This window comes from Anomaloglossus baeobatrachus, chromosome 1 (assembly GCF_048569485.1).
Source record: "Anomaloglossus baeobatrachus isolate aAnoBae1 chromosome 1, aAnoBae1.hap1, whole genome shotgun sequence".
Taxonomy (NCBI): domain Eukaryota; kingdom Metazoa; phylum Chordata; class Amphibia; order Anura; family Aromobatidae; genus Anomaloglossus; species Anomaloglossus baeobatrachus.
Genome location: NC_134353.1, coordinates 901,361,393 through 901,380,239, shown reverse-complemented (window position 1 = coordinate 901,380,239; position 18,847 = coordinate 901,361,393). Strand labels below are relative to the sequence as shown.

General features: G+C 49.0%; 1 protein-coding gene across 3 annotated transcripts in view; it reads right to left on the bottom strand.

Annotated features, from left to right (window-relative positions):
• DYM (dymeclin) overlaps positions 1 to 18,847 on the bottom strand; it is a 363,276-nt gene that overhangs the window by 290,354 nt on the left and 54,075 nt on the right. For all 3 annotated transcript variants that reach the window (XM_075327226.1, XM_075327240.1, XM_075327233.1), the window contains exon 6: positions 12,680 to 12,752. In XM_075327226.1, the coding sequence (XP_075183341.1) occupies positions 12,680 to 12,752 (73 nt within the window). The remainder of the gene's footprint in view (positions 1 to 12,679; positions 12,753 to 18,847) is intronic.

Below are 18,847 nucleotides of genomic sequence, written 5' to 3'. Positions count from 1 at the left end.
ACTGACGTTACCCACTGAAGGCAATGACATCTGGGCTCTCCACTCAACAAAGCATAGGCCAAATGGCTTCTTGAATACTTAGCAACGCCCAGTCCAGACAGCAGACGTTGGGTTTGGATGCCGCAGAGACTCAAATGTGACATCAGTGGTGGTGCCGAGAGAACCGGATAGATTTGGTGACCTGTGGCTGCATCTGGAACAGTGCAGCTAATGAAAGCAAATTACTAAAAAAGAAGAGCGCAAGCAATGGACAACCCCTTTAACTGATACTATCAGCATCAAGTATGGCCGGCGCCAGCTATCTGTCCAAAGCTTGATCTTGGACAATGGATTTTACCGGCCTCCGTCGGGTGCTGGGACTGAATAGTCATCTGACAGATCTGCACCCCATCACTGGGCGCCCACAGATCACGGCAGGGATCAATCCACAGGTCGGATTCACCCTCATCAGTAACGGCAAGGAGCGACGAGTCTACAAGAAGACGAAGGTCTGATATCTCCGGTACATGAGTACAGATAAAGCCGCCATAAAGAACAGATCTTCACTTGTAAGAGGGGTCTGCACAGTTTCTCCGATACGTTCTGGACAGGAGCCTCTCTAATATCAGAAGTGGTCCTGTACTTCACCGCTGGCACCGGACACTACTTCTCTATGCTTACTGGACGCGGTTCTGGGTGATTGACTCCTTGTGATACCGTCCTCCCCTGGAGACATGTATCCGAGCCCATTATAAGGTCCTGGCTCAGACGCCGCGGCAGGGGCCCAGCTCTCTGTCCATTACTACTGACCGGAGATTACACGGGGAGCGACGAACGGTGCAAACATCATCAACGGGCGCAAGTAACATCCCCCAAAAAAACAAAAAAAAAAAAAAAAAAAACAAGAAAAAAAAAACCAAAACAAACTGCCATTTTAGGTAACTCTTCAGAATAAGCCGTGTTGCATGTACATGAGGAACAACACAATTTCTGGCCATCATTATTGATTTGTATCTTGTATTTTTCCCCGTTTCCCCGCTACAGACTTTATATTTTATTTCCAGTTCTCTCTGAGCTAGTGAGGTGAGACTAGCAGCTATGATCCCATACACAGAGACATGAGGGATTCCTGCACTCTTCTGTATGTAGCACATGTTCATCGGCAGCAGCATGGAGGACATTACACAGCACAACTGAGCAGTGAAGCTGTGAACCCAGCTCAGAAATGGAAAAAAAACACTTAAAAGAAAGCAGCAGCTCTCTCTTTCTCTGCTCCTCCCATCTCCATAGACTTCAAAAGGCAGCTGTACTAGGATTCCTCACTGAGCGCTCAGCCCTTACTGTTTTCACCATGTGGGATTCAGCAGTTTTTCATGGGGCAGAAGTGGCAGATTTCTCCAATGAGAAACATTATAAAGTTTCTCATATTCACTTGAACTATTTGTGCAAAGTTTCTAGGAATGATCGAATAGTTAAGATCTGCAATCTCCTCCAGCCCAGCCCCCACTGCATGCAATCCTATGGGATATAGTCCTACATGTCTATCCATATCCAATGTGTAAAGCTTTAGGATCAAAACATCATCCGGTGGCCACAGTCTTACCTAGGATAATTTCAGAACACCAGGTAGGGTTTATAAAAGGGAGAAATGCAGTGACCAACATTAGGAAGACAATTTTAGTGGTTGATGCGGTTAGATTGGGGCGTACGGAGGGAAAGGCAAGCCCTGCGTTAGTCACACTCGACGCTGAGAAAGCGTTCGATAATGTTAACTGGAGCTGGTTGGACAAGGTGATGGAGGCCGCAGGGATCTTAGGTAGGATGAGACTCTACATTAACAATCTATATGCCAACTCGGGAGCAAGGATCCACACCCCGGGATTTTTGTCTGACGTGTTTCCCCTGATGAAAGGGACGAGACAGGGATGCCCGCTATCCCCCTTACTATTTAACCTGGCAATTGAACCCCTATCAAGAGTGCTGCAGGGTAACAATAGTTTCAAAGGGATCAACATAAGGGGAATAGAGATGAAGTTAGCGCTTTTCGCCGATGACGTGATTTTATATATGGGGGACCCCTGTTGCGGACCTGCCCTGGACACTTGACATGATTGAAAAATGTGGTGCCTTTTCAGGCTTTAAGTTAAACAAAAAAGAAATGCGAGCTCTTATTTCTGAGCGGAGGTAAAGGGCCAACTGGGGGAAACCCAAGTGAGGGTCATGTAAATGGGATCCCTATAGCGCACTCATCGGTAACGTACCTGGGAGTATATATAGGGAGGACGGCAGAATCAATTTATAAACTGAACTATGGTCCACTGATCAGAAAAATCATTAATCAGTTGAGGGGCTGGAAGGGACTACCCCTGCCATTACTGGCAAGATGCCATCTCATAAAAATGATGAGCTTTCCTAGGCTGCTGTACCCCTTCCAAACGATCCCTCTATTGATAACATTAAAGGACGTTAACAGACTCAACTCAGCGTATGCAGATTTTGTTTGGAGGGGAAAAAAACCCAGAATAAAACTGCGCACGCTGATGAAGTCAGTGGAGGAGGGAGGAATAAATTTCCCGGATGTCAGAGGGTATAACATTGTGTGCATCATGAGACACGTAATTGACTGGTTGAGAGGAACGAGCAGGCACTCAGATTATGAAATGGAACTCAAGTATGCAGAACCATGGGACCTGAAGTCCATTCTACACTCCCCACTGTCCAAGGTTGAAGGTCATATAAGAAACTCGGTTATATTTCGAGACACAATGTTGGCCTGGAGATTGGTTAGACGGAAATTGGGACTTTCATGGAAGGTATCAAAATACCTAAATCCCTGGGCGTCACCAAACTTTCCCCAGGGGAGAGAGAATAAACTATTCCTCAAATGGAAAGAGAAGGGCATTAGGAGAATGATAGATGTCATGAATGTGGAAGAGAGAAGATGGATGACAGGTCGGGAAGAGCTTGATAAATACAATCTCAACGGCCTCCACATCATTCAGTACGAACAATTGAAGCATGGAATAATGAGAGAGCTTAGTGAGATTGGAAGGGAACTGAACAAGAGCATGATTGACGAGCTTATGGGATGTAGTGTAGCAAATGTAAATGTTTCTCGAATATACCAGACATTTAGAGGTGTGCTAACAAGGGAAGATAGTCGTACACTTCTAGCATGGGAAAAACAACTGAAAGGGCAAGAAGTGGTGGAGGTCATACTGAAAGGATGGGTTCAGATGAGGAAACAAGTCACTAACAAGAGCTGGAGAGACACCCAATTTAGGATATTACACAGGGCTGTTTTGGGCTTCAACATACCGGGCAGAGTGGCACGGTGTCCTAAGTGCCACAAAGAAAAAACAGACATGCTGCATGGTTTGTGGGAATGCAGGTCAATAAAGAGGTTTTGGAATCAAGTCAGAGCTTTAGTTCAGACAACATGGAGAATTTCCTGCAAACCAGAGTTAATGGTGTGGATCTTCCATTTTTTTGAGGGTGGAGTCAGAGGGGGATTGAACACTCAGGACAAAAAGACATTTGCAATCATACATGACATAGCCATGATAGCTAAAAGGTGCATCCTAAGGCACTAGATACAGGAGGAGGCACCATCCACTGGGGAAGTCATCGGGGAACTACATAATCTTTTGAGGCTGGAGAAATTAGAAACAGAAAGGGACAAGGATAATATGACAACCAAGTTTTTTGGGAGGTGGAAAGCTTTTATAGAAGTTTATTTCAAACAGGAAGACATAAACCATTTAGTGACACCTTTCAGGCATACGGAGTGGTACCTCCTAAATGAAATCCAGGATACCTTGGGAAAGCTGAGGATTACCTAGCGGGGACCCAGGTGAAGGACAAAGGCGAGATGGTATGGCATCATCAAGGCACGGCATCGACATTAGAAATATTAACCTCATAACGACGGCCGTACGACTTAAAGCGGCGGCAAAACAGGGTACTTATTCTGTTCCGCCGCTTTAAAGCGGCGGCCCGAAAAAACCCTGTAGCGCCCCCCAGCGACCGAAAATCTCGGGGGTTTCAGCTACCGGGGGTAGCTGAGACCCCCCAGATTATGAATCGGGGTGTTTTTTTTGGACCCCGATCATGTGATCGCCGGTATACACCGTATACCGACGAACACATGAAAAAAAAAGAAATGGCCGGTAAAACTGATTTCTTTTTCATCTGACATGATCAAACATGTCAGATGAGAAAGAAATCTAACCCCCTAGTGCCCCCAAAGCCCCCGGTACCGGAGAGTCCCCCCACCCCCACCCCTACCCCCACCGGACATCCAAAATGGCGCCGAAGCGCACAGAAAACTGCCGCCGGCGCCGGCTCTGCAGTCATTTCCCTCCGATCTGAAATGATCAAACATTTCAGATCGGAGGGAAATGTCCTCCCCCTGACCCCTCCTCCGGTCCACCGGAGCCCTCTGGTCACCGGAGCCCCCTCCGGTCTCCAGAGCCACCCCCCCCTCCCCCCTCCGGAGCGTGGAAGATGGCGGCGCACAGCGCGCGGCCGCCTTCATTCTGCTCTTTCTGCCGCATGTGACACGTCACATGCGGCAGAAAGGTGTCCCCAGGTCCCACTAGGTCACCCCCCGTCACCCCCCGTCACCCCCGGTTATACGTTACCTGTCTGCCGCTCCGGGCCCGCGATCGCCGCCTCCTTCTTCTTCAATGCTGGCGGCGCATGCGCAGACAGCGGCTGTCAGCTGGATCCCTGCAAGCAGGAATCCTGCTGACGTCGCTGATGCACAGGCTCCACTGTGGACCGGGGGAGGGTGAGTGCAGTGATCTGCAGCCACACTCCTCACATGGAGAGGCTGCTGTTCCAGAAAATGGGGGGTACGTTCTGTGAGCGTGCCCCTCATATTCTGGAATGAGGTTACTGCAGGTCACTCTGCCCTAGGTTGGACCGGGGCAGTGTGAGTGCAGTATTCTCAGATTACTGCACCCACACTGCTCATGGAGAGCTTGCTCTTCCAGAAAATGGGGGATACGTTCCCTGAACGTGCCCCCCATATTCTAGAAGATCCAGAGCCGGCGTGGGACCTCCAAAATGGATTACAGCGACCGGAATTTCTTTATTTTCAATAAATTGGTAAAAGAGGAATGTTTCGGGGAGTGTTTTTTCAAATAAATTTTTTTTTTGTCTTTTTTTTTTCTATTACTGACTGGGTTAGTGATGTCGGGTATCTGTTCAGATGCCGTGACATCACTAACCCCAGGGCTTGATGCCAGGTGACATTACAGCTGGTATCAACCCCATATATTACCCCGTCTGCCACCGCACCAGGGCGCGGGATGAGCTGGGGCGAAGCGCCAGGATTGGCGCATCTAATGGATGCGCCACTTCTGGGGCGGCTGCGGCCTGCTATTTTTAGGCTGGGAAGAGTCCAATAACCATGGCTCTTCCCACCCTGAGAATACCAGACCCCAGCTGTCCGCTTCACCTTGGCTGGTGATCTAATTTGGGGGGGACCCCACGTTTTTTTTTTTTTTTAAAAAACGCCTGGGGAGCCCTCCAAATTGATCACCAGCCAAGGTGAAGCTGTCAGCTGTGGTTTGCAGGCTACAGCTGTCTGCTTTACCCTAGCTGGCTATCAAAAATAGGGGGGACCCCACGTCGTTTATTTTAATTATTAATTTTTTGGGGGGCTAAATACAAGGCTAGGCACCCTTTAGTGCCACATGAAAGGCACTAAAGGGCGCCAGCTTAGAATATGCAGGGGAATGGGACGTTATATTTGTTTGACATCTATCCATTCATCCATTGTAGCATTTTACGCTGTGTGCCCACAATCAGGGTTTGCAGCGTTTTGGGCGCAGAGTGTTTTCCCTGTGTCCATAACGCTGCGTTGTGCAGTAGAAGCACAGTGGAAGGATTTTTAGAAATCCCATGCCCAATGTGCTTCTTTTCTCCGCAGCATAAACCGACCTGTGGCGCAGCTTCCCGAGCCTCAGCATGTCAATTTATGCTGCGGAGATGAGTGTTCTCTGCAGGTAGCATAGAGCTCCACAGCAGCCTGAACCCAAATCGTGGGCATGGGCAGCTGCGTTCTCCCGTGGACAACACTCACATCTCTGCAGGAGGCTGACACTGTGTACTAGATGCCGTGTCGCTGGATCATGGCCACATAGCCTAACAGTGAGACATTTGTTGCTACAGCAACATTTTTGTGAAGTACCTGTGGATTCAAAATGCTTACTATACTCCTGAATAAAATCCAGTTTCCAAAATGGGGTCACTTGTGGGGGTTTTCTGATGTATAGGTACCCAAGGGGCCCTGCAAATGTGACATGGTGCCCGCAATTTATTTCAACTTTTCCAGAATTCAAATGGTGCTCCCTCCATTCCAAGCCCTCTCATTTATCCAAACAGAGGTTTTTGGCCACATGTGGGGTATCCCTGTGCTCATAAGACATTGGATAACAACCTGTGGGGTCCACGGTTTGTTGTTGTCTCTTGAAAAAGTGAGAAATTTGATGCTAAAGCAACAGTTTTGTGAAAAAAATGAAAATTTTCAATATGGCAACCTAAGCTTATCAAATTCTGTGAAGTACTCGTGGATTCAAACTGCTCACTATACACCTTGATAAAAGCCTTGAGGTGTCTTGTTTCCAGAATGAAGTCACTTGTGGGGGACCGCCACTGTTTAGGCACCTCAGGGGCTCTCCAAATGCAACCTGGCGTCCGCTATTGATTCCAGCCAATTTTGCAGTCAAATGGCACTCCTTCCCTTCCGAGCCCTGCCATGCGCCCAAACAGTTGATTTCCACCACATATAAGGTATCGCCAAACTCAGGAGAAATTGCACAATAAATGTTATGCTGAATTTTTTCCTTTTACTCTTGTAAAAAAAAAAGCTACCTGGTTGAAATAACAATTTTGTGGTAAAATTTTTTTTTTTTTTTTTCATGGCTCAACGTTATAAAATTCTGTGAAGCACCTGGGGGTTCAGGGTACTCACCAAACATCTAGATAAATTCCTTGAGGGGCCTAGTTTCCAAAATGGGGTCACTTGTGCAGGGTTTCTGCTGTTTAGGTACCTTAGGGGACCTCCAAATGCGACATGGTGCCCGCAATCTTTTTCAGCCAAATTTCCTTTCTAAAATTCAAATATTGCTCCTTTCGTTCCAAGCCCTCCCATTTGTCCAAACAAAGGTTTCAGACCACATGTGAGGTATCACCGCGCTCATAAAAAAGTGGTTAACAAACCTTGAGGTCAAATTTTTGGAATTACCTCTTGAAAAAGTGAGAAAATTGATGCTAAAGCAACATTTTTGAGAAAATTATTAAAATTTTCAATATGACAACGTAACGTTAACAAAATCTGTGAAGTACCTGTGGATCCAAAATGCTCACTATACCCCTAGATAGAAGCCTTGAGGGGTCTAGTTTCCAAAATGGTGTCACTTGTGAGGGATGTCTTCTGTTTAGGTACCTTAGCGGACCTGTAAATGCAACATGGTGCTCGCAATCTATTTCAGCCAAATTTGCTTTCCAAAATTCAAATATTGCTCCTTCTGTTCCGAGCCCTCCCATTTGTCCAAACAGAGGTTTCTGACCACATGTGGGGTATCGGCGCGCTCATAAGAAAGTGAAGAACAAGTTTTGAGGTCCATTTTGTTGTGTTATTTCTTCTAAAAGTGAATAAATTTGGGTTAGAGCAACATTTTTAGGTAAAATTTAATTTTTGCTTTTTTTCATTCCACATTGCTTTTGTTCATGTGAAGCACCTGAAGGGTTAATAAACTTCTTGAATGTGGTTTTGAGTACTTTGGGGGGTGCAGTTTTTAGAATGGTGTCACTTTTGGGTATTTTCTGTCATCTAGGCCTATTGAAGTCACTTCAAATGTGATGTGGTCCCTAAAAAACTGGTTTTGTAAATTTTGATGTAAAAATGAGAAATTGCTGATAAACTTTGAACCCCTCTAACTTCCTAACGAAAAAAAATTTTGTTTCCAAAATTGTGCTGATGTAAAGTAGACATGTGGGAAATGTTATTTATTAACTATTTTGTGTCACAGAAATCTCTGGTTTAACGGTATAAAAATTCAAAAGTTGAAAATTGCTAAATTTTCAAAATTTTTGCCAATATTCAATTTTTTTCATAAATAAACACAAAAAATATTGTCCTAAATTTGGTAGTAACATGAAGTCCAATATGTGACGAAAAAACAATCTCAGAATCACCGGGATCCGTTGAAGCGTTCCAGAGTTATAACCTCATGAAGTGACACTGGTCAGAATTGCAAAATTTGGTCTGGTCATTAAGGTGAAAATTAGCTCCGTCACTAAAGGGTTAAAGAATGGCACAGGGGTTCAAGGGTTTGTTTCATGTATGTTACGTTCGGATTTTCTAATTCTAATTTACTATTTGTCAATGTAATCTGAAATGTGATTTGAGATAGAGAGGGGATTTTACCCCTTTCTTTGGTGCATATTGACAGCTGAATTCTTGTCTTTTGTAAATCATACTACTTTTGATACGATATTGAATAGAATCTGTAAAAATCAATAAAAATTGTTTTGAAAAAAAAAAACAAACATCATCCGGGAGACAAAGTATACGCAGAATTAACACAAAATACGCAGATAAATGGTGCTGGATGAGCAATACCATCTATGATGCCAAGGGCTGTGACAGCAGGACTGTGTAAGGCTATGTGCGCACTAGTGCGTTTTACCCGCGGATCTTTGAGAAATGTCTGCAATCTTTGTGCAGACATTTCCCAGCAAATCCTATGTGAAAAAAAAATAGCTGTGCGCACACTGCGGATTTTTCTCAAGAAATTTCCTTGAGAAGAATTTCTTGAGAAAATTTCTTGAGAAAATGAGCATGTCAATTCTTTTCCGCAGGTACCCTGCGGATTTCGGCAGTACAGCCTGCAAAATCCGCAGGGAACAACCTGCGGGAAAATCGCGGCAAATCCACATGCGGATTTGGTGCGGATTTTTTCTGGAGGTCCGGAAATCTTCCACTCCCAGAAGTTTCTCAAGAAATTTTCTTGAGAAACTTCACAGTTCTAGTGCGCACGTAGCCTAACAATACCACTACCATGCAGGAGGGAGAGCCGCAGGGACGGGACGCGGCGATCGTAGTAGCCACGAGGGATGGGGCGCGGCAATCGGAGCGGCACGGATGGGGCGCGGCAATCGGAGCGGCACGGATGGGGCGCGGCAATCGGAGCGGCACGGATGGGGCGCGGCAATCGGAGCGGCACGGATGGGGCGCGGCAATCGGAGCGGCACGGCAATCGGAGCGGCACGGATGGGGCGCGGCAATCGGAGCGGCACGGATGGGGCGCGGCAATCGGAGCGGCACGGATGGGGCGCGGCAATCGGAGCGGCACGGATGGGGGCGCGGCAATCGGAGCGGCACGGATGGGGCGCGGCAATCGGAGCGGCACGGATGGGGCGCGGCAATCGGAGCGGCACGGATGGGGCGCGGCACGGATGGGGCGCGGCACGGATGGGGCGCGGCACGGATGGGGCGCGGCACGGATGGGGCGCGGCACGGATGGGGCGCGGCACGGATGGGGCGCGGCACGGATGGGGCGCGGCACGGATGGGGCGCGGCACGGATGGGGCGCGGCACGGATGGGGCGCGGCAATCGGAGCCGTGCAGGACGGGGCGCGGCAATTGGAGCCGTGCAGGATGGGGCGCGGCAATCGGAGCCGTGCAGGATGGGACGTGGCAATCGGGAGCCGTGCAGGATGGTGCGCGGCAATCGGAGCCGTGCAGGATGGGACGTGGCAATCGGAGCCGCAAGGATGGGGCGCGGCAATCGGAGTCGTGCAGGATGGGGGCGCGGCAATCGGAGTCGTGCAGGATGGGGCGCGGCAATCGGAGCCGCACGGATGGGGCCCTGTAATCAGCCGCAGAATGGATGGAGGAAAATATGGGGGGTGCACACTATGCTTGGCACTATATAGCCAGCACTTTGAGGCTGGTGTGGTATAATCGGAGCGGCTCAGGCAGCATACCTGCTGATACATGTGTAGTACAGAGGAGCGGTCATACATCACACATGTATCTCCGGCGCCGTAGATCTGGTGGACAGGCGTGCGCTACATGGCAGAGTAATGGTGTTTATACCTTTTGCTTTCGGTCATGGTTAATGTAACGTAATTCTAGTTTGGGCTCCGTCCTCCAGCGTTCCTGGAGATGTAGTGGTTTCTTATCTGCCGGCTGTCAGGAGGCTGTCAGCAGAGCCGGACAGTCTGTCTCCTTCTCCCACCGCTGAGACTTGAGTCTATCAGGAGGCGAGAGAGTGGAGGAGCGCGGCCGGAGCATCTGTTACTGCAGCCTGTGACGTTATTAATGGAGTTATACATTACACTTTTAGCGCACAGTAAATCTGACTTATCAGAAAAAACATTCATTACATCCACACGAGGAGGGCCGGGCGGCTGCTCGGGACTCGGGCTCAGGGGCACATAAATTGAAGAAAACACAGATTGCAGCGCGAAGACACAAGGAGCGGATTTATGTCCTGTGGAGGCAGCATGTCTGCACACAAAGCCATGTGTATGGTACTTCCTGGGGGGATGGGGGGGGGGAGATTTACGGGGGTTCCCATGCTTTAAAGCAAGACTGAGTCCTACCCAGACCCCAACACCTCCATACTGCAATGTGCACACTGTCAGGATCCCAAAGAATAGCTGCACAAATACAAGCTCTGCAGGAGACCAGGAAAAATTAGCCACACACATTGGACTGTAGCAAATCAATGATGTCCGTCCAGTGGCGTAGCAACTGCTTTTGCTGCCCGGGGCGGTCGTCACATTTGCCGCCCCCTCCGTTGGCCATCGATAATCCAGAATATATATAACTTGAATAGCTTGGGTATTGGGTGACGGATGGACGGGGGCAGCGGCTGATGGGGAGAGCGGTGGCGGATGCAGGGGGCAGCGGCTGATGGGGGAGGGTGATGGTGGATGCAGGGGGGCAGCGGCTGATGGGGAGGGCGGGTGGCGGATGCAGGGGGCAGCGGCTGATGGGGAGGGCGGTGGCAGATGCAGGGGGCAGCGGCTGATGGGGAGAGCGGTGGCGGATGCAGGGGGGCAGCGGCTGATAGGGAGGGCGGTGGCAGATGCAGGGGGCAGCGGCTGATGGGGAGGGCGGTGGCGGATGCAGGGGGGGCACCGGCTGATGGGGAGGGCGGTGGCGGATGCAGGGGGCAGCAGCTGATGGGGAGGGCGGTGGCGGATGCAGGTGGGCAGCGGCTGATGGGGAGGGCGGTGGCAGATGCAGGGGGCAGCGGCTGATGGGGAGAGCGGTGGCGGATGCAGGGGGGCAGCGGCTGATAGGGAGGGCGGTGGCAGATGCAGGGGGCAGCGGCTGATAGGGAGGGCGGTGGCGGATGCAGGGGGGGCACCGGCTGCTGGGGAGGGCGGTGGCGGATGCAGGGGGGTACCGGCTGATGGGGAGGGCGGTGGCGGATGCAGGGGGCAGCAGCTGATGGGGAGGGCGGTGGCGGATGCAGGGGGGCAGCGGCTGATGGGGAGGGCGGTGGCGGATGCAGGGGGGCAGCGGCTGATGGGGAGGGTGGTGGCAGATGTAGGGGGGCAGCGGCTGATGGGGAGAGCGGTGGCGGATGCAGGGGGGCAGCGGCTGATGGGGAGGGCGGTGGCGGATGCAGGGGGGCAGCGGCTGATGGGGAGGGCGGTGGCAGATGCAGGGGGGCAGTGGCTGATGGGCAGAGCGGTGGCGGATGCAGAGGGGCAGCGGCTGATGGGGAGGGCGGTGGTGTATGCAGGAACAGCGGCTGATGGGGAGAGCGGTGGCTGATGCAGGGGGGCAGCGGCTGATGGGGAGAGCGGTGGCGGATGGAGGGGGGCAGCAAATGGTGGAGGGCAGCAATGGAGGAGGCCGGAGGCGGTGACTACTGTTGCTGCGGCGGCGCGGCTGAAAGGGGGGAGTAGCGGGGGCAGCGGTGGATCGTGGCTGATTGGGGGCACTTGCAGGGATCCCTCTCCTCAGCTTTCACGGATGAAGTGAAGCTGAGGGGAGCGGTCACCGGCCAAAGACCCAAGGTGATTGGAGAGATTGGTCACAAGGCCGATCTCTCCAATCAGAGCTGGGGACGGGTGAAGCAGAGGTCACCCAGCTCCTGCCAGTGATCAGGGCTACAGCTGCACTGATCATGGCTGGATTTCAATGTTTCAGCCATTTTCAATGGCTGAAATATCACAGTGGCTGTGATTGGTTGACAAACGCCGCTCAACCAATCACAGCCGCCGTAGCACCACCCCCCTCCTGAGGTCAGGCAGAGGTCCCCTCCTCCCCGAATCTAAGGTTTTTGCACACCGATCGCAGCCACCGAGGCTCCGGGGCAGCGATTTCGCCGTGACGTACTGGGTACGTCATGGGTCGTTAAGAGGTTAATCTACAATTATTATTTCTTCTATGTTTTTCTATTATTTATCCCCAAAATGCCACCTCCCTGACACGTGTCGCCTGGGGTGGGCCACCCCCTGCGCCCGCCCTTTGCTACACCACTGTATGCGTCCGATTATAATGCTTCAATTCCAATTCCTTCAGTTGATTATTTTTTTATCCCTATTTGCAGAAAAGCAAAAAACATCCAGTGGTGTCAGCCCTGTGACCATCACTCAGGACCCCGAAAAACCTGCGTCACATCTTACAGTCAACTGACAGCAAGAAGTGATCATTACTTACAGGAGAGGAACTTCAACAATGAGATGAATAAGGCAAAACAGCAGTTCTTCCAGGAGGTCTTCAATGTCGGATTCTGGTACGGAAACAGAAATGGGACAAAATAAGAACTCATTAGCTTTATTCATTCTATGAGCCCACAATCATTCCAATATGCAATTATCGCCACAGACACCAGAATAAAGCCACTTTAGACTTGTTTATAGACACAAGGAGGTGGAGGTCAGTCTAGAAAAAACAGCAATTTCAGTAAACTTCTGAAATCTCCAAGACACAAGTCAGAAGTTGTGATGGTTGGGGGTCCGCTCAGCTCACGTCACCGCTGACAGCTCAGAGCTTTCCATACACAGATTAGGAGGATCGGATTTTATTTTGTTCATGTCACTCTTTTACATCCTCCCTGGACCAGGAGCTGGGGTATGATCAGACCATGTCCCTGTACGGTCAGACACGGCCATTACACAGTACACAGCAGGGACACATATATAAGATTATCTCAGCACCGGAACATTTTATATAAACACATCCAATTGCGGAAATTATCATTATTCCAAGATCTATTGATTAACATGAACTTTAAAATCAACAGAAAATCCCTTTAGTATACTATTGTATATATACATACACACATATACACTATAATACTGCCTATATTCCTGATAATATACCTATATTATAATACTGCCCTCTATCTACAAGAATATAACTACTATAATACTGCCCCCTATGTACAAGAATATAACTACTATAATACTGCCCCTATGTACAAGAATATAACTACTACAATACTGCCCCCTATGTACAAGAATACAACTACTATAATACTGCCCCCTATGTACAAGAATATAACTACTATAATACTGCCCCTATGTACAAGAATACAACTACTATAATACTGCCCCCTATGTACAAGAATATAACTACTACAATACTGCCCCCTATGTACAAGAATACAACTACTATAATACTGCCCCCTATGTACAAGAATATAACTACTACAATACTGCCCCCTATGTACAAGAATATAACTACTATAATACTGCTCCTATGTACAAGAATATAACTACTATAATACTGCTCCTATGTACAAGAATATAACTACTATAATACTGCCCCCTATGTACAAGAATATAACTACTATAATACTGCCCCCTATGTACAAGAATATAACTACTATAATACTGCTCCTATGTACAAGAATATTACTATAATACTGCTCCTATGTACAAGAATATAACTACTATAATACTGCCCCCTATGTACAAGAATATAACTACTATAATATTCTTGTACATAGGGGGCAGTATTATAGTAGTTGTATTCTTGTACATAGGGGGCAGTATTATAGCAGTTATATTCTTGTACATAAGGAGCAGTATTATAGTAGTTGTATTCTTGTACATAGGGGGCAGTATTGTAGTAGTTATATTCTTGTACATAGAGGGCAGTATTATAGTAGTTATATTCTTGTACATAGGGAGCAGTATTATAGTAGTTATATTCTTGTACATAGGGGCAGTATTATAGTAGTTATATTCTTGTACATAGGGAGCAGTATTATAGTAGTTATATTCTTGTACATAGGGAGCAGTATTATAGTAGTTATATTCTTGTACACAGGGATCAGTATTATAGTAGTTATAGTCTTGTACATAGGGGCAGTATTATAGTAGTTGTATTCTTGTACATAGGGGGCAGTATAACTACTATAATATTGCCCCCTATATACTGTATTTAGAAATATGGAGAATACGTTGATGGAGAGTCACTATGGACGTGTTTTCTTCTCTTTTTTATTGCCAGGTAATCCCAGGTTATGCTGTCATATGGTGCTAGGATCCCCGGCGTCAGTACAATTACAAATGCTTCCCTTTAATATCTCCTTTCCATTAGTGTATGAGACTGATGTCAGCTACTTAACAGGAGATCAATCTGTGCCCTGGAAACAGATGGAGCATTGAGTCGTGCGGCCGCTCCTGACACATCTCTGTGTCTTATGATTTAATCCAGTCACACTTGTGTGTGATTCAGCCGGATAGTTTTTCCATTCTGCCGCTTATTGCGCCCATCACGGCCTGACCTCGAGTGCCATCTTCCTGTAGTTTGGCCAGGCATGTTTGTGGCGGGAGCTGCCAGGGCCCACGTGTCCGTCATCTTTATGAGACGCTTCCTCTGTACCTGGGCCGGCCTTTCGCTGCTTGTCAAAACTGAAGAGGAATTAAGAGGGTCGATTCTCCTGCGGGACGAGAGGGAGGCAAGAAAAACACCCGAGCGGGAGGAGACGGCTCCCCAAACCTACGAAGCCTTCAGTGGCTTAAGTAAAAATATACTTTCTCCGGGTGTGGTGATTTTACCAGCAAAGCGAGCAAGCCAAGTATCCGAGACCGTAGCCACAAAGGCTACAAGATCTGGAGGCACTGCGAGCAAGACAAGCACCCGAGACCACAGCCACAAAGGCTACAAGATCTGGAGGCACTGCGAGCTATACAAGCACCAGAGACCATAGCCACAAAGGCTACAAGACCTGGAGGCACTGCGAGCAAGACAAGCACTCGAGACCACAGCCACAAAGGCTACAAGACCTGGAGGCACTGCGAGCAAGACAAGCACCCGAGACCATAGCCACAAAGGCTACAAGATCTGGAGGCACTGCGAGCAAGACAAGCACTCGAGACCATAGCCACAAAGGCTACAAGACCTGAAGGCACTGCCAGCAAGACAAGCACCCGAGACCACAGCCACAAAGGCTACAAGGCCTGGAGGCACTGCGAGCAAGACAAGCACCCGAGACCACAGCCACAAAGGCTACAAGACCTGGAGGCTCTGCGAGCAAGACAAGCACCCGAGACCATAGCCACAAAGGCTACAAGACCTGGAGGCACTGCGAGCAAGACAAGCACCCGAGACCACAGCCACAAAGGCTACAAGACCTGGAGGCTCTGCGAGCAAGACAAGCACCCGAGACCACAGCCACAAAGGCTACAAGACCTGGAGGCACTGCGAGCAAGACAAGCACCCGAGACCATAGTCACAAAGGCTACAAGGCCTGGAGGCACTGCGAGCAAGACAAGCACCCGAGACCACAGCCACAAAGGCTACAAGACCTGGAGGCTCTGCGAGCAAGACAAGCACCCGAGACCATAGCCACAAAGGCTACAAGACCTGGAGGCACTGCGAGCAAGACAAGCACCCGAGACCACAGCCACAAAGGCTACAAGACCTGGAGGCACTGCGAGCAAGACAAGCACCCGAGACCACACCCACAAAGGCTACAAGACCTGGAGGCACTGCGAGCAAGACAAGCACCCGAGACCACAGCCACAAAGGCTACAAGACCTGGAGGCACTGCGAGCAAGATAAGCACCCGAGACCACAGCCACAAAGGCTACAAGACCTGGAGGCACTGGCCACAGGCTGTACAACCCACGAGCGGTGACAAAGCGAGCTAAACAAGCACCTGAGACCACAGCCACAAAGGCTACAAGACCTGGAGGCACTGCAAGCTAAACAAGCACCCGAGACCATAGCCACAAAGCCTACAAGACCTGGAGGCACTGCAAGCTAAACAAGGACCTGAGACCACAGCCACAAAGGCTACAAGGCCTGGAGGCACCGGCCACAGGCTGTACAACCCACGAGCAGTGTATTCAGGGCCAAGAAGAGCAATGTGCAGATTACCCCGAAAAACCTGACCCCCGGCTGGTCACAAAAAAAAAAAAAAATAAATAAAAAAAAAAAATCCTGCAATGTTCACACTGACCACTAGTCTTAATATCAGACCGCTACCTCCTATTATTTCTCAGCAGCCACATGTACAGCAATAGCCTGACGCCGAGAGTAATGCAGGCAAGCACTGATCTGTGCAGAGGAGGGGGAGGTGAGCTATGATATCACCTATTGTGAATGGTGGATCCTGGGTTATCTACTGAATATAGGAGGTGCTGTCAGTCATTGTACAGGAGGAGGAGGTGAGCTGTGATATCACCCATTGTGAATGGTGGATCCTGTGCTGTAATTATACAAAAGGAGGAGTCGAGCTGTGATATCACCTACTGTGAATGGCTCTAATGTTGTCGGTCATCGTACAGTGGGAGGTGAGCTGTGACATTACCTATTGTGAATGGTGGATCCTATTTGATCAGTCATTGTACAGAAGGAGGCGTTGAGCTGTGACATCACCTATTATAAATGGTGGATCCAGGGTTATTTACTGTTTATTCAAGTGTTATGAGTTATGGAATGGTGGGTCCTGTGTTATCTACTGGATATAGAGGTGTTAACAGTCATTGTACAAGAGGAGGAGGTGAGCTGTGACATCAGCTATTGTGATAGTGGATGCTCTTATATTCTCTATAGTGGTATTACCAGTCAGAGTACAAGAAGATGAGGGGAGCTCTGACATCCACTATTGTAAATGGTGGGTCCTGTGTTATAAGTCAATGTATAGGAGGAGGAGGTAAGCTGTGACATCACCTATTGTGAATAGTGGTTCCAGTATTATACACTGTATACAGAGATGTCGCCTTTCATTGTAATCCTGGGTAAAGATCAGATATTATGAGCTAAGTATAAAGCTTGATGGTCAAGCACAAGAAAGTACAACCACACCCGGGAAGAATTGGACACCATTGCTCTAGGCTTTGAAAGCTCAGTGCTGTACTGTGAGAGTGAAGGGTCCACGCGTGGATACCGCAAGACCAGCCCCTCATGACACGCCCACAATGCACTTCCAGGCTAATTTGCATAAACCTTCAGTGCGTGATTTCTCAGTGCTGGCAAGATCACTACAAGACAGAGGTTCCTCCTGAAGGTATCAGTTTTGTAAATATGAGGGGGGGGGGGGGGGGTCTGTAGGATTTCAGAGCAAATTATATCCCCCTCTATTCTTATTCTGGATATCGAGGACGTTCCATTAGACAACTGCATTTCAGAGTCCCTGAGATGATGGCGATCACCCAGCTTTCCCAGGATCAGAGAGGACAGATGTGACCGGCCGTCCGCGGGGCGTCTTTCCTGATAAATACCATTCAGAGATTACTTTCTGGACGCCATCGTTCCTGGGCGCCAAGTAAAAACATAACACTCAATTGAGATGTGGGGAAATGAAAAAAAAAAAAAAAAAAAGCAAAAACAAAACAATCCGCGGCCGTACAGGAAAGCAATGAGCTCAGGGCTGGTGAGTTACCGCGGCCCGGGGTGTATTGTGTTCCTCACAATGCGGCGCCCTCTGCACTCCATGCACTTCCTCCACAACGTGATCTGACCGCAGAAAGGTCGGCCAGGTCCTCACATGATGTGGAGCCCAAAATCCTCCCAATGTAAACAGCCAGAGACTGCGGCTGGAGCCGGGGCGGCCGTGCGGGGCCAGCGCTACCAAATATTATCTTGTTCTCTGCAGGGTGGGATAAAGTGACCCCGGGGCTCGCCCTCCGCTTCCTATCTGGAGACTGCACGAAAATGAATGGTGGAGACCAATTTACAAAACCAGACGGACCACGATCATCACCTTCAAAGGGGTTTCCACCAGCCGAATTGATTTTGTTTCCATTCTGTGCGGCTGAAGGGTTAATCCCGACAGTAAAAGTCATCACCTGTCCATAGTGAAGGTGAGAGCATTGGAGATCGGTGGGGGTCCAACCTCTGGGACCCCAGAAATCCTGAGAACAGGGCTGGTAAATGCCGGAAAAAGTCTAGCGCTGCACTCTGTCTCAAGCTCTTGGTATTATTATTATTATTTATTATTATAGCGCCATCAATTCCATGGCGCTTTACATGTGAAAGGGGTATACATAATAGGGACAAGTACAATAATCATAATACAAGACACAGACTGGTACAGGAGGAGAGAGGTCCCTGCCCGCGAAGGCTCAGTCTACAAGGGATAGGTGTGGATACAGTAGGTTAGGGTAGAGCCGATTGTGCGGTGCTGTATCAGACAGAGTTACGGCAGGTTGTAGACTTGTCGGAAGAGGTGGGTCTTCAGGTTCCTTTTGAAGCTTGTCAAGGTAGGAGAGAGTCTGATGTGTTGTGGCAGAGCATTCCAGAGTATGGGGGAGGCACGGGAGAAATCTTGGATGCGATGGTGGGAAGAGGAGATGAAAGCGGAGTAGAGAAGGAGATCTGGTGAGGATCGAAGGTTACGTGCAGGTAGGTACCGGGAGACTAGGTCAC